This window comes from Elephantulus edwardii, unplaced genomic scaffold, assembly GCF_000299155.1.
Source record: "Elephantulus edwardii isolate Elephantulus edwardi_28Jun2011 unplaced genomic scaffold, EleEdw1.0 scaffold00026, whole genome shotgun sequence".
NCBI classification, from domain to species: domain Eukaryota; kingdom Metazoa; phylum Chordata; class Mammalia; order Macroscelidea; family Macroscelididae; genus Elephantulus; species Elephantulus edwardii.
Genome location: NW_006399776.1, coordinates 24,312,042 through 24,326,913, shown reverse-complemented (window position 1 = coordinate 24,326,913; position 14,872 = coordinate 24,312,042). Strand labels below are relative to the sequence as shown.

The 14,872-nt window shown below is 44.6% G+C and overlaps 1 protein-coding gene across 4 annotated transcripts; it reads right to left on the bottom strand.

The window, feature by feature from the left end:
- Nucleotides 1-1,811: 1,811 nt before the first annotated feature.
- Nucleotides 1,812-14,342, bottom strand: DCAF11 (DDB1 and CUL4 associated factor 11). 4 transcript variants are annotated; one of them, XM_006883167.1, is made up of 15 exons: nucleotides 14,118-14,342; nucleotides 13,293-13,499; nucleotides 8,494-8,621; nucleotides 8,114-8,241; nucleotides 7,785-7,849; nucleotides 7,382-7,482; nucleotides 7,011-7,157; nucleotides 6,763-6,817; nucleotides 6,364-6,432; nucleotides 6,004-6,061; nucleotides 5,723-5,908; nucleotides 5,127-5,280; nucleotides 4,242-4,394; nucleotides 2,191-2,297; nucleotides 1,812-2,094 (listed from the first exon to the last, which is right to left on the bottom strand). In XM_006883167.1, exons 2-15 carry the CDS (start codon nucleotides 13,445-13,447, stop codon nucleotides 1,960-1,962), a joined length of 1,641 nt encoding a protein of 546 aa, XP_006883229.1. In that variant the 5' UTR covers nucleotides 13,448-13,499; nucleotides 14,118-14,342; the 3' UTR covers nucleotides 1,812-1,959. The 4 variants fall into 4 exon arrangements, with proteins under 4 accessions (XP_006883229.1, XP_006883228.1, XP_006883230.1 ...); XM_006883166.1 differs by lacking the exon at nucleotides 14,118-14,342 and having other exon boundaries at nucleotides 13,293-13,660; XM_006883168.1 differs by lacking the exon at nucleotides 14,118-14,342 and having other exon boundaries at nucleotides 1,960-2,094; nucleotides 8,494-8,566; nucleotides 13,316-13,502.
- Between the last annotated feature and the right edge of the window lie 530 nt (nucleotides 14,343-14,872).

Here is a 14,872-nt window from a genome sequence, read left to right as displayed (position 1 = left end):
TGCAGTGCCACTTCTTGCCACTATGTCACCAGAGCTCCCTAAAACAGATTTTAAGTTTCAGAAATCATGTATCTACTCTACTTTTCACAAATGATGTTTTTTATGCCTAAAAGTTTTTACTAGTGGCTTTATCATTCTCTAAGGGGGGAAAAAAAGCATTTATTAATGACTTTATCATACCCTGAGGGAAAAAAAGCATATACTTTGAAATTTAATTTCATTTTAATCTCCTGTGAACACAGGTTCTAAAGTTATTTTTCCCTTTTTTGGGTTGACTTCTCATTTTAACTGTCAAGAGGGCCAAAGATAATAATGATACAACAAACATTCACAAATTTAGTTAACAAATAAAAATTGTATTGAAAATGCATCTCTTAATAAGCATGGCTGATTTGTGGGACCTTGGTTAAATGAGGTTTTGAGGACACTACTAACTAACTTGTCCCTGGTTTGGTGCCCTGGAAATAATACAGGTTTTGAGTGAGATGGGTGATGTTTCTCAGGTAGGTGAAAGAGAGGACTGATAGAGAACAGGTGGGATAGGACATTTCCTCAGACAAGGAAAGAGAAGGCCAAGGACTGGACAAATTATCCTTTAAAAACTATTTATTTTGCATCACATTTTTCTGAGAAAGTCTTTCTGTATTCCTGGGGTGTGTAACTCTGCTTAGAAAGTAGAAACTATGATTTGTAAAGAAACATCTAGTCAGAACTGGATGAGATTTCAGCTCTCTCATGGACCAGAGTTTGCTCTGGTGCATGCCCCTAGTTTCACTGCGTATCTGCGTCCTCTCTAGCTATGAGTTTCTCAGTGTGAAGTTCCCAGGATAGGCCACCAAGTAAAGTGTCAATGAGGTTCTGTCTGGCTCTGTTTCATGGGCTGCCTCTGATGTTGACAGTATTAGCTCCAGGGCTAGCCTTAGAGCTGAGCTAATGTGGGCACTCTTGAGCTCCAACTCACAACATGCTCACTCCCCTGCTATCTCTTTGTCTACTCGCTGGGAAGTTTCTGAGGTTGGTGAGGGAATTGTTATTTCCCTTCACTGGAGTGTCAATGCATCGCTTTCCCCCCATGGAGTACTGGAGGTGAAGGTGCTGACAAAACTATGCTTCCTTAAAGTAAGAATCTGAGAAACCCCAGAAAAAAGAGGCAGAGAAAGACACTGAGGCAGGTTCCCACAAGGAGTTTATTGAGGGAGCCAAAGCCAGTGAGAGGACATAGGAGTCCTACCTCAATCATCCCCCTTGAAGCTGCTGGGCTCCTGCATGATGGGACACTCTGGTTGAGGTGGGCTTGCATGGGGTGGGGCTGCATGGAGCTTCTGGAAGCTACCGCCCCTCATGCCATAGCCTCCTAACCTCAAAGACCCAGACATATGAAAGAGAAGATGTAACCCACTCCAGGAAGGCTCTGGAAAACACCTTTAAGCATCTCACCTTGCCCCACAAGGTTAGAACTCTAGTGACCACGATTTCAGGACAAAGGCCAGGTTGCTAGACCTCTGAATGGCCAGTCTAATCCTCAAACTGAAGGCTTCGGCAAAGGGCTTGGCAGAGGTGAAGAGGCATTGACTCGTCAGTTCAGACCTGTCTTTAGGCTTACTATTCTAGAAACCAACACTTAATATCCAAAACACCATTAAAAACCACTCTGGACAGTCCTCCTGGTGGCAGAGGCCACACCCCAGATAATGGCAGTTCTGTCAGACCCAGGGCAGAGATAAGAACCAACTTGGGTGTGGATGTGTGAGAGAGACAGAGAAGAGAGAGAGAGAAGACCTCTCTGTCCTGAGGGGTGGATCCTCCAAGGGCTCAGCTGGGGTCTAGAAGCTTGGGCTTCTGTTTCTCCCAGGCAATGCCAGTCATTCATTCCTCCAAACATCCCCACAAGGGAGAGGGGAAGGAGATGGCGGAGAATTTGTCGAGAGGCTCACACATGTATGGGGCTGGAGGTCAGACCTACTGGGGAGAGGAAAAGGCCACAGAAGGGCGGGTCGCTGGGGCAGGGGCACTGGGGCGTTCCTCGGACTCTGGTATGTCATCCCCGAAGTATTCAGACTGGCGGTACTGCCACAGACGCAGGTTGCCGTCCCACTGCAGGGCAGAAGGTAGTAAGCAGTCAAAAGGGTGCTGCCCCACGCAAGCCCAAACCCCAACACTCACTGGCACCCCTAACCCTGGCAACCTCACCGAACTGCTGACAATCTTCTCCTCGAAGGGGTGCCAACTGACATCACGTACACATGCCTTATGGCTGGTCAGTTTCTTCACGATGTGGCCACTGAGGAGGTCATACACTGTCCAAGAGAGGCCAGAGTGAAGCAGCGCTGCTCGAGGCTCTTCAAACCATCTTCCACTCCTCCTGAGAGGCTGAGCCTCTCAGACAACTTCCTACTTTTCCAGGAGTCTACCCTAGAGGACTGTTATATCTCAGTTCCTTTTCCCTAGTCCTTTCCCTTCCTCAGGGAGCCCTGATGGCACAATGTGTTATGTGCTGGATTGTTAACAGAAAGGTTGGTGGTGGTTTAAACCCATCAGTCACTCTAGGGGGGAAAGGTGAGGCAGTTTGCTTCTGCTGAGACTTACCGCCTCAGGAACTTGATGAAGGGTTGCTTTGAATCTGAACTGAGTCTACCACAAACTGGTTTTCCCTTTCTTGGCTTGAGGAAGTGGCTAGTGGAGGGTGGGTATCTTTGACTTTTAACTAAATCTCACAGAGCTTACAGTTTAAAAAAAGGAGCCCTATACAAACTTTGTAGGTAAACCAGTGTAAAATAAAAAAAAAATTGCAAGAAACTAGTATAATTAAAAAAATGGATTGTATATAATAAAAAAGATCACATGTAACAATAGTAAGAATATGGAAATAGAGGCAATATCCATCAACAAATAACAGGATTGAGAATTTTTGTACAGTCACACAGTGGAATACTACAGCATTCAGGAGCAATGATTTTGAAAAGTACTATATAACATAAGAAAGGCTAGAGAGCATTATGCTGAGTGAACTAACTCAGATGCATAAGGACAAATACTGTAGAAGATCATTATTGCAAAAACAGAAGGAAAACCAGTAAGATATGTATGAATATCCAAAGAGAGAAGATGAGGGGACTGGGAGGTTTGAGAGTGGGAAGGGGGGAAAATCACAAGGTCACAGAGTTTAGTGGATGGAGGGAGAGGGTGAAAAAAAAAAGTACCTGGATGACACACAATGTAAACAAATTATTGTATGCATACCAAAAACAAAAGAATAAAAAAGGAAGGCCCACGTTTCAAATCCACCAACTAAGAAAATGGACAATCTGCCCCTATGAGATTTACTGGTTCTGAAAAGCTGCTCACTGGAAGGTCAGTTTTGAGTTGCTTCCAACTCACTGCATATAGCAACAAGCTGGGCAGTTAAACAGTCAGCTGGTAACTGCAAAGTCAATTTAAACCCACAAGCCACTTGACAGGAGATTTTGACAATCTGTCTGCTCTTGTAAAACACTGGAAACTCTACAGGGTAGTTCATTCTACTTGGTCTTAAAAGGGTCTCTGTGAGTTGGAATTGACTTAATGGCACACACACAACACAGTGAAGAAAATGTAATGTTGCTTTCTGCAAACATTTTCTTAAAAGGTCACAAGATTTAGAAGGAAGTACAACAGTGAACAATTGTCTCTGCAGGTATGTGAGCCATGTGTCCCATATCTGGAATGGATCCATATTTATCCTTATTTATTTTTCTGCATGTGTTCTATCTGTGTCTGCCTTTACTACTTGCTAAGGTCTCTTATAGTTCATCTGCAACTCCTTTTTTGGACTGGCTACAAAACAGAAATTTAATATCTTTACTGTCTGGAATCCTATCTTCCTTTTCTTAATACAAAATGTTGAGGAACAGAATAGTTTCTATTTCTGTGCTTAAGTCTTGCCTGCTCTAAGTTAAATAAAATTTCACTTAGTTGTTATTCAGCTTTTGAAAGATAGTTCAAGAGGATTAGGGAGCTCTGGAGGCCTAAGGGGAATGAGCTGAGTTGCTAATCTTAAGGCACATGGTTCAAATCCACCAGTGGCGCTACGGGAGAAGGATAGGCAATTTCCTCCCATGAGATTTATTGCCTCTGAAAACCACTATAGGGTCAGCTATGAGTTGGTTCTGACTCTGACTCGATGGTACACCAACACCACCACAGGTGGAATGTCAGAGACACTTCTGTCCTTCCTTAGTTCCCTGTTCTGACATAATCCTTACCAACCACTTTGCCAGTGGAGCATCCGCTGTAGATGAACTGCTGCCCGGTGCTGTGGGTCGGCGAGAACCGACAGCGGATGAGGGTGTGCAATACCCCGTGGCCACGATAGGTCATCAAGGAACTGTCCCCTGGGAGTTTCAGCTTCCGCCAGGCTGGGTGAAAATGGAGGGAGAGCCCTAGGTTAAGGAGTCTATTTCTGAATTCTCCTATGCCACCAGTCCTTGGCAAAGACCAGTGCTCAGAGGTTAAGTGCCTTTCTAACTCTCCACTGGTGACTCTTTCCCCTCCTAACAGTCAACTAATGTTGATGGTTTAGCAGCAGAATGATTATGTTCCATGTGGGAAAACTGGATTTAATTCCTGGCCAATGTACCTCCTGGACAGTCACTACCCTTCTCTTCCAGTGGAGGTCTATGTGTTGTCATGACACACAATAGGTTTCGATAGTGTTTTTAAACTAAGAAAGCCTGAGGCCCTGCTTCCAAAAATCAGCTCCTTAACTACACACACATACAAAAAAAAATCCACGAAATCACAACAGTCCCATCCACATCAGTCATGGGGTGGTCAGGATTAGGCAGTGTCTAGTCAATTGTAGGTAGCATTGTCACAGCCAGAGGCTAACTAGATGGCAGCTAACAGCAGCAACAACAATCTACTAGTATGGCCTTGCTGTTTAAAGACAGTTAAGTAAAACTGAGGGAACCTTTGCTCTTCGCCATGATCTGGCAAACAGAAGAGTTAAAAGCTTCAGGACTCAGCCTCAAATGAGTCATGTCCACTCTGTCTACTGTGAGCTTTACCAATGGTTAAGTGGTTAAGTATCTGAATTGCCACCCTGGCTCTCAACTGTCCAAACCTCAGGTTCTCCCTCCCACTCTCACCTTTCTTAGGCACCTGCTGCCAGCGGTAGTCCCAGTTTTGTTGTGTGGCAGCTTGGCGTGAGGCTTCCATGCCTTCCCGGCTGGAAAAGCGCCTAATGTCCCAGAGTTTGATGGTCTGGTCTTTGGAGTTGGAGATGAGATAGCGGGCATCACCCTGGGGATCCAAGGATGGACAGTGAAGGTTCGGGGTTACCAGTGCCAGTGCCTGTCAGTCTCACCTCCTCTAGCTGAGGAGTAACAACATCAGGCCTTGGCCTTCCTTCTTCTTCTATTGATCTTACCTTCGTTGTTCTGCCTCAGATTTCACCCCTAGTGAGATTTCCCTTTCTCTGCCCAGGCCATTGGCTGGTCCTCCTATTCTAATCTGGATTAGACTCTCTTCTACCCATTTACAGCCACGTCCTACTCCCTGAGGATTAGCTGGTACAGATGGATCTCATGCTTCCTTACTGAACCCCTTCCCTAAACTTTAGGTCCTGTAAACCTTGGCTAATAAGGAACTTGGCAAGTTCCCACACTAGTTCACTTTGATGCTCTGCAGGACAATAGGAAGCTCAATAAGTATCCTGACTGTGGCATCCTGCCTCTCCCCTCACCTTGCTGTCAATGAAGGTGATGCCATCCTGATGACCAGCCAGTGCACCCACAGGCTTGGGGTCATCCTCCCGCATGGTGCGTCGATCCCACACTTTACAGATAGCATCATCTCCTCCAGAGAACAGGATCTGGGAGCTTATGTCAGCAAAGGCCACTGCATTGACATCATCTTCATGGGATTCAATCTACAGGAGAAGGGCAGGGTATCTAGGCCTGCTTTCTAGGCTATTTAACAGGTCATAAAACAGGAGACAGAGGTTCAAAGTCTTGGAAGTAATACCTGAAGAGTTCGCCTGTTCTGTTCTCGGTCAAAGACATATAGGCAGCCATCATTAGCCCTGAAAGTGAAAGGATAAAGGGAATTCTGGAGCCAGGAATGAGAGGAGTGACCCCATATACGCTCTGTAGAGTTTCCACTGAGAGGTTCTGCTGAGGTAGGTGAAGACATAGCAGTGTAGAACTCCCATCTCATGATGGGGAAATGATGAGCAAAAGGTGAAGTAACTTGTAAATGCTGACCTTGGAGAAGGACTCCACATGGACAGAGTACGGGTGTCTAGTGCGATCTCTGTGACAGAAAAGCAATTCCTGGGAGAACCCCTAAGTCGCTGATTAAGAGGGACATGCTTTGCATACTCACCCTCCCAGAACTTCTCGTCCATCTGAGGAGACAGCAATGGAGAAGACAGCAAAGCGACGCTCATCTGGCCTGAAGAGAGCCAAGAATAAGTTGAATAAGTGGGTTTCCTTTCAGTTTTTGTTAATCTACAAGAAATCTGATGACAGTTGTGAAGTACACTCTGAAAAGGGGAAAAGAACCTGCCAATATAAGCTGGAATGTAGATCACTTTTAGTGAAAACCTAGAAACTATCCTGCAACTATCTTTAACCCTGGTTCTCTGGTTGACAGGATTCAGGGTGAAACCTGAAACCAGTCTCCTTTTCCCTCTAAGCTGGAGTGCCAGTTCAAGAGGTTTGCTCCTGGAGAGCCTTCCTTGAGAAGTTTCTGATGAGTCTGAGCAGGAATGGAAGCCAGTACCTTAGATCCAGGGCAGTGTGTGTGTCTCCCTCCCCGTAGATGTTGCAGATATGAACTAAGAGGAGAGAAATAAGAATTGTTCAGAGTTAGGGAAGGAGACTGGAAATGCTGATAGGGAAGAGACAGAACACAGGTAAGGATGTCAGACCACCTTGGTGAGATCATCCCAGGATGAGGCATAGAGTCCTGGTTCATAGGTGACAGCAGTATGGAGATCTCAGAGGGTATGGAAGTCTGGGTGTACTCACTATAATCAGACCAGCTGGAGTATAGGAAGTGGCTCCCATCAGGGGTGAAGGCTACATCCAGGACGCTCCAGCCTACATCTCGGGCCTTGATGCTCTTGAATTTATGGAAGCGACCATACCGGCAGTCATACAGTCGTATTGTCTGGTCTATGTAAGTGGATACCAGGCAGAATTAGGGTGTACCTTCCACAGATCCTTTCTTGATCAGACCTCTTTCAATCAGGGTGTCTGTGATATCTTTCTTTTATGGTGAGAAGCATTCTCTGGTTAAGCAACCCAAAGCTAGGGCTTTGGATCTGAGCTTTGTAGCTCACTCAGAGGGAAATTCCCCATCATACAGAAGTGTAGGTTATGGGACCAGGGTGTGGTACCTTGACAAGCAGACATGAAGATCTGACCATCTTTGCTATAGATGCCACAGAAAGCCTTCTGGGAGTAGGTATCAGTGAAGCTCAGATCATTGGGCAAGAAGCTAGGGAAGTAGAGGGAATGTGAGGGTAGAGGGAGATCAGTGTAAGCTAGGACTCCCGGGAAGAATTTTAACAGAGCTGAGATATCAGTATTAGTTATGTTTTCTTTTTGTCTTTGGGTATAATCTCTCTTCTTTTCTACCATTCTCTAAATTTATACACTTTTCCACCTTGTATACTTTCAAAGCTGCAACCCCGTTTAAGCTAATGTTATTTTCTCTGAGAACCTTTCACTGCCCCTTCAAAGTTTAGGTAATAAAACTTATCTTGCCCTTAGAGTCTCTTCATCAAGCCCCATACTCACTGAGACATCATTCGAGACTGTTCTCCAAGGGAGAAGCTTTCCCGGTGGCAGAGGCCCCGTTCTCTCTAGATGGAAGGGATTGGGGAATACACTGCTAGCAGAAAAAGAGGGCCCTTCAGTCACACCAAGGCCCCACCTCCAAAGACACTGCTCTTGCTACAGAAATGGATACCACACACAGGTTTGCCCCTAGGAACTCCACTGCAGCTGGCCAAGAATTCCTTAATCTAAGAGCTCGAGCAGTCCTTGGAAAGTTTGCTTCTCTCCTCTCGGGGGTTAGTAGAGCTTCTGGCTATCTGAGCAGGCTGGCTGGAGGTGGAAAGGCCTACCTGGTGCAGCATACGAGGAAAGCTGTTGTCCTGGGCTGCCCGTTTAAGCCCCAGTCGCCCTGTGGCCAATTCCACTTGTGTCTTGATCTCATTGCACTCCAGCTCCCGGGTGTCAGGGGTATCATCCACTGTGAATACCAAGGTGAAGCTACATCCCAAGTCTTCTAACTTAAAGGACACTAAGCATAATCGTGCCCAAATGTAGGAAGATGGACCTCCACCCAAAATGTCTGAATATTGGACTATAAAGACTGATGATCCTAGCTATCACATTTTCTTCTTTCAAATTAAACTATGGTTCATTACAAAAATGGGAAAGGGGAAAAAAGTTTTCTAATGAGTTTTCCAAGTTTATGGTCTTAGTCTGAATTTCCACTTACCAGGTGGGTTGTATCGGTCTCCCAGACGACCGTCCCAAGCACTGTCATGTTCTTCTTCCGAGTCAGAGAGGGCCTGGATGAATTGTAAATTTGCTGCACCTCCGCCCTGCACCAACCTCACTTGGCCTCTGTGGAGAGACCCCCCCAGGATAAAAGGGAGAGCCTCTTCACTTAAACCAACCACTTTCAGAACTAATGGCTAGCTAGCCTCTTGGACCATCCAGAACACAAATGCCGTTTTGTGAGTTTGAAGCTGACTGGATCTTGGCTGTTATTTTTGAGCTCATGTATAACACAAGAGAAAATGAATTCTCACTTTTAGAGCAGGAAGAGAATCATAATGGACTTAACCAAGTTGACTGTCCAGGGAGCTAAAAACTCCGACACCATTTCCTTCTGAGTCCTACCTGAGGAATTCAGATTAGAATTCAGTATTCTAAGGAGATTTCTAAGCTCATCTTATGCCCAAAGAACCATAAGCAAAGAAACAAAGCCAGATACAACCCTTTCCTGTCAATTTCTTGTGGTCACTCCCTACTAACCATTCTTTCCACAAGAATGATTGAGTTGGTGGTAGGTCACTTTAAACTTGTTTTTCAAGTAAACCCACATAGCCTCATATCATATATCACTATGCTTTATTTACTAAAGTTCAACTCCTCCTCTCCTAACTCTTCTCTACACCCTCCATTTAATTCTTTCCAGAGCACTGCCTCTGCACTTTAAAAAAAAAAACTTATTTAGAAAACAGATTACAACTGAATAGTTATAGGCTGAGAGGACCCAATAGGCTCCTCAAACATAAGAGTGAGTCTTTATGGTCTGCTCTAAACAAAACAATTACTATTACTATGGCTATGGAGTATCCATATACCCCTATTACTTTGGGTATGGAGTTGAGTGCTACTGACATTATTATGGGTTGAATTATGTCATCCTAAAATATATGTTGTAAATTCTTACTTCTATACCTGTAATTATAATCTCATTTCAGAATGAACTGTCTTTCTTATTCTAATAAGACGAGTATAGGGTATACTCTGAGTCAATCTCTTCTCATATTTAAAGAAATTAAGTAAGTTAGCAGAAGAGAGATGAGGTAAAGTAAGATGCCAAGATACATGGTGTCTCCAAGGAACTAGGAAGCAGGTTGAGAAACAAGGATCTTTCTCTAGAGCCAACAGAGACAGAAAGCTGTTTCCGAGAGCCAGGGCTCTAGACTTCTAGCCTCCCAAATTATAAGAAAACAAAATCTTGTTTGTTAAAGCCATCCACATGTGGTGCTACTGTTCAGTAATAAGAGATAAGGACAACAGAATTTGGTACTAAAAATGGGGTGCTGCTCTAACAGATATCTAAAATGTGGGAGTGGTTTTGGAACTAGGAAAGAGGTGGAGGCTTTAAGAGGTTTTTTTCAGGTTTTGTTTCTTGTTTTTTTTTAACTCACTGTTGCACATCTTCTCTCCCTCTCCCATTTAAGAGTTTTAAGAGTGCCTAATAGTAAAAATCTGACTATGCAAAAGCATTTGCCTGTGTTTATGACAACAATTTCTGGATAACACCATGTAGAATGGGAATTCCAGAATACTTAATTGTGCTTGAGTGGAACTGTTACACAACCAAAAAGCAGTTTTTCAATCAAGACAAAAGAATACTGGATGGTTTAAAAGAAGGAAGGATGTGTGTCAGAGTTGTATACTTTCACCATACCTATTCAATATGTATGATGAGCAAATAATCTGAGAAGCTGGACTATAATAAAAAGAATACAGCATCAGAATTGGAGGAAGACACATCAACAACCTGTAAAATGAGATGCTTAACATTTGCTTGCATAAAAAGATGACATGAAGCACCTACTGATGAAATTTAAAGATTAGAGCCTTCCATATAGATTACACCTAAATATAAATGTGGGGTAAAAATCTTCACAACTGGACTAATAGCGTGTAAGACGTTTCTGGAGAGTTAAAGAGAGCTGACAAGCTACCATTCTTCCGTTGTGAAAGCCATATAAGTATAGTAGCCATGGCTGTGTGATACCCCATGGCTCTGGGCCTCAATAAGGGCCACAAAGTCATCAAGAACATGAGCAAGCCGAGGCACAGCTACCATCGAGGTGCCTCACCAAGCACACCAAATTCACTCAAGACATGATCTGGGAGGTAAGGGCAAGAGGGCCCTCAAGTTTATCAAGAAAAGGGTAGGGCCACACATCCACACCAAGAGGAAGCAAGAACAAGTAATGTCTTGACTGTCATAAAGAAGGTAGCTACCACGAAGGACTGAGTGTGCCTTACTGGCTTCCAAAGCCCTCACCCATCTGACAAAGTAAAACGTAATAAACAAATTAAAAAAAAATTAAGCTGTTAAAGAGCAATAATATCACTTTTAGAACTAAGGAACACCAGACCAATGCCATATTTTCAGTTGTTTTATATGGATGTTTAAATTGGACAATGAATAAAGACGACAGAAGAAATGATGCCTTTGAAATATGATACTGGTGAAGAATATTAATGATACCATTGAGTGCCAAAAGAACAAAGAAATGTGTCAAGAGAGCTTCTTAGGAGAAAGGAATGGGACTTTGTCTTACATACTTTGTGCATGTTTTCCAGAGGTATAGTTGTCATAGAGGAACATTAGACTTGGTAAAGAGAAGAGTCAATTAAAAAGAGGGAAAATCTCAATTAGATGGACAGTTACATTGTCTGCAACAATGGGCTTCAGTACTGAAGAGGCTGTGAGGATGTCACAGGATTAGGTAGTATTATTTTGTTCTGTTGTACACAGAGTTGCTAGGAGCCAAGGCAGGAATCAATGGCACCTAACAGTAAAACCTAAATAACCTTCAACAGATTGTTGGTAGAACTAAGAATGTCAAAGGCAATCCTAGTGAGGGCACAGAAGGAAAGTGAACTACAGAGAAAGTCTTCTATTGTCTTAAAGATTACATGTGCCAGCAACCAAACGTTGCTAGAAATGTGAATGTTAAATGTGCTTCTGGTGAGGGTTTAAATAAAGAACAACATGCGACAAAACAATGAAGGAAGGGTTTGTCTGAATTATGTTCAAATGTTTAGTGGAAGTTAGAACTTCTAAGTGATAAACCTGGATTTCTGGCTATGATTTCTAAGTAAGATCTTAAAGGAGGTTTCATAGTTTCTCCCTACCACATACAGTAAATGGTGAGAGAAAAAAGAGAGACTTAAAAATTAACTTATGTGTAAAATGGAAAGAGAATATAGAGATCTAGAAAACGCTGTTTTACAAAGTAGGTATAAGAAGCCTAGAATTTTCACTGAGGTATGATTACATGGACTTTTGTCAAAGACGGTGAGTCTGTAACCAAATGATCAAACAAATCAGCACAACAGAAAACTCATCATCTTAGACTGAAGAGAGAAGAACTGAAAGAATGCTGTCTGGCTCTTAGAACTCTGCAGGCAGGAAACAGCCTAAAGAAGCTGTATCTATTGTCTCCCCCCAAAAGGAGGATCCTTATTGCAGTTCAGCAGTTAGCAGAACAGTTGGAAAGAGTACAAGAGGCATTGAGTTCTCGGTTTCCAGGAGTACCCATCTTCTGGCTCTGAAAGGGAAGGGCCACAGACACCCAGGTTTCAAAGAATGAGATCTTTGGTTCTGATACTGCTATTAAAGGATGTAGGGTGATGGGGGTCACTACTCAAATCTGAGGGGGTGGGGCTGCTTTGCCCAAGAGGCAGAAGAACAGAGTCTACCAGGGCCAAGAGGATAGTGCTGCCCCTCAGATGTATTAGGAAAATGGAGCTATCTAAAACTGAGGGTGTAGAGTTGCCACCCCAGTGGACCTAGAAGATGGAGCTGAAGCCCTAAACCCAAAGGCCTCCATGCAGATACCCAACAACTAGCCTGGAGTATGGGCCATTTCAAAGACAGTCTTACAAAAGAGAGAACTATTTTAAAATCCTGACAGCTAAGATACTTTATTCTGCTGGGTTTTGAATTTGCTGGATGCCTATTATCCCTTCTTTACTTCCAATTTCCCCTGTTTGTAACGAAAATGTCTACCTTGTGCCTATTCTAGCACTACACTTTGGAAACAGGTTCTATAGGTTCACAGATGAATAATTTTGCCCCAAAACTGGCTATGTCTCATCCACATTTGATTTAGATGATTCAGAAGATGAGAAGATGAGATTTTGAACTTGGAATTCATCAAAGACTTCTGATATGATGTTTCTCATATGGCAAGATTTTTTGGGGCCCAAAGAGTGGAATGTTATGGACAGAATAATGTTCCTCAAATCTGTGTGTAAATCCTAATCTCTATGGCTGTGGTTATAATCGCACTCAAGAACAAGTAGGTTTTGTTATATTAATCAACAGGGTAAGTGTAAGGTACTTCAGGGTCAATCTCTTTTGATACATTATATATTAGAGATTACACAAACAAGCAGAAGAAAGATAAGACTGATGCCAAGACACACGGGGATCTCTAAGTAGGAGCTGAAGCTGTAAGGGCCTTTCTCCAGAAACAATACAGAGAGAAAGCTGTTCCCTAAAACCATAATCTGAATTTGGACTTCTAGTTTCCTAAACTGAAAACACATTTCAGTTGGTTAAAGCCTCTCACATCTGGCATTTCTTTCCTAACAGCACTAGACAAACAGGTGCCCAGCAAGGAAAGGCTGTTCTGCTCACATACAACAGCTACTCCAGCTAACCCTGTTCCTTAATCTATGTAACTTCCCTGCCTTCAGGTGGGATCGGAACTGTGGTGGTGCCTGGTGGGGACACACCAGAAGGTAAGTTACCTGCGGAGGAGATAGGCCAGTACCTGGGCCAGATCCACATCTTCATCCTCCTCTTCCTCTTCCTCACTCCGCTGCAGGCCAGTCCCTCTTCGGGACAAGCCCTCAGAGGGGTCTCCGGACCCAGATCCTGCGCTGCTGCTGTTCCTTGATCCCATCTTCTGCTCACAGCATCCTTAGGACTTGGCCAGAGGCTCTTCCTGTCAACTCCTTGGGTATAGTGAAAGCAAAGCCTGCTCTAGGAACACCAGGATCCCCTGAGTTGGGATGGTAGCTATCTCTAGAAAAGTGACCCCCTCCTAGGGACAGAGAACCCTTCTATTTACTCTGTGACAACTCCCAAAGCTTCGGGAACACAAGCTTTCCCAATCTGTGAAGCAAAGAAAGCAGAGAGTGAAACCTAGAGCGCTACCCTAACTCACCAATCAAAATTATTTCAATAGGAATTCCTCAGTTGTCTACCCCAAACTCACCTATCAAAGTCCCTAAGGGAAGCGTAGTCTCAGGTAACCTCTGGGGCCCACCAATCAAAATCTCTCGCGGAAGAAAGAACCTCGCTTACTTATCTCATCTAGCCAATCAAAAGCCGTAGGACTGAGAGACCCCCCCCCGACGCCCCCCTTACCGGCCAATCAGAGAACTCTCTTGAGAAAGTCGGTAGTAGTGACAGCCAATGAGGTTAGAATTTGGTCAACCACCCCCCTCCTTCCTTGCCTCACGCCCACGTGGGGTACTGGGGGCGTGTACACCAGGCGAGGAGGCAAGGAAGAAGCCGGAAAGCACACCTAGCTGAAGTCGGTGGCTAATGCCCCATGCTAGTTCACCCACCAGCCAGGAGCGGTCGCAGGGCACGCCGGTGCGCGGCCTTGTTTACATCGACTGGCGCCGTAGCATCGCCAACCGCTTCTCCGTCACGCGCCTCCTTCGTCACACAACTCCCGGCTTTCCGGCCGGCAGGACGCCTACGTCATGCGACGCCCTTGACGGTCCCGCCTCTCTGGCCCGCTAACTGGACCTCGAATCTCGGTGATTGACGGGTGGGCGGGAGAAAGCCTTTGGAGAGGCTGAAGGGATAAAAAGTGCGTGATAGAGAAGGGGCGTTAACTCCTGCTGGGAGGAGAGAGTGGAGAACATATTGTCTCTTCAATAATGAACAGAGTGAGACTTCATGGCTGAGAGGCAGGCCTTACGAAAGAAACTGTTGGTGATTTGCTACCAAGAGATGGCTTGTGCTGCTGGTCCCTAAAGTTCTTTTAACTTCGCAGACTTATGACAATCTTGAAATCTCCTCTGCCTAAGTCCTTTTCTTTTTGCTGGTTCCAGTTTCAGTCGGGTCTACGCTAAAGAACGCCATTACCCAGCGTCTCTAGGGTGTCTTCCGGTCACGGACTTGAACTCTAAGCCGCCACACCCTCCCTTCCCGGTTTAGCTACCGGAAGTCCAGAGCTCCCGGGTTGATGTAGGGCAGCTCTTTTTCGTCGGTCCCTAGCCTCTCCGGCTGCTGATCCCTAGCCCCTTTCCTCGCTCTTTGCAGACGCTCCCTAACGCGCCCTCTTGCTTTGGAGCTTTTCCGGTTCCCGTTG

Excerpts from the sequence above, each read along its gene's own strand:
- DCAF11 (XM_006883167.1), bottom strand. The coding sequence starts at position 13,447 with ATGGGATCAAGGAACAGCAGCAGCGCAGGATCTGGGTCCGGAGACCCC. Across the intron at positions 7,483-7,784 it reads CAGTCTCGAATGATGTCTCA|CTTCTTGCCCAATGATCTGA; the intron begins GTGAGTATGGGG and ends CTACTTCCCTAG. Across the intron at positions 5,909-6,003 it reads AGAACAGGCGAACTCTTCAG|ATTGAATCCCATGAAGATGA; the intron begins GTATTACTTCCA and ends CTTCTCCTGTAG.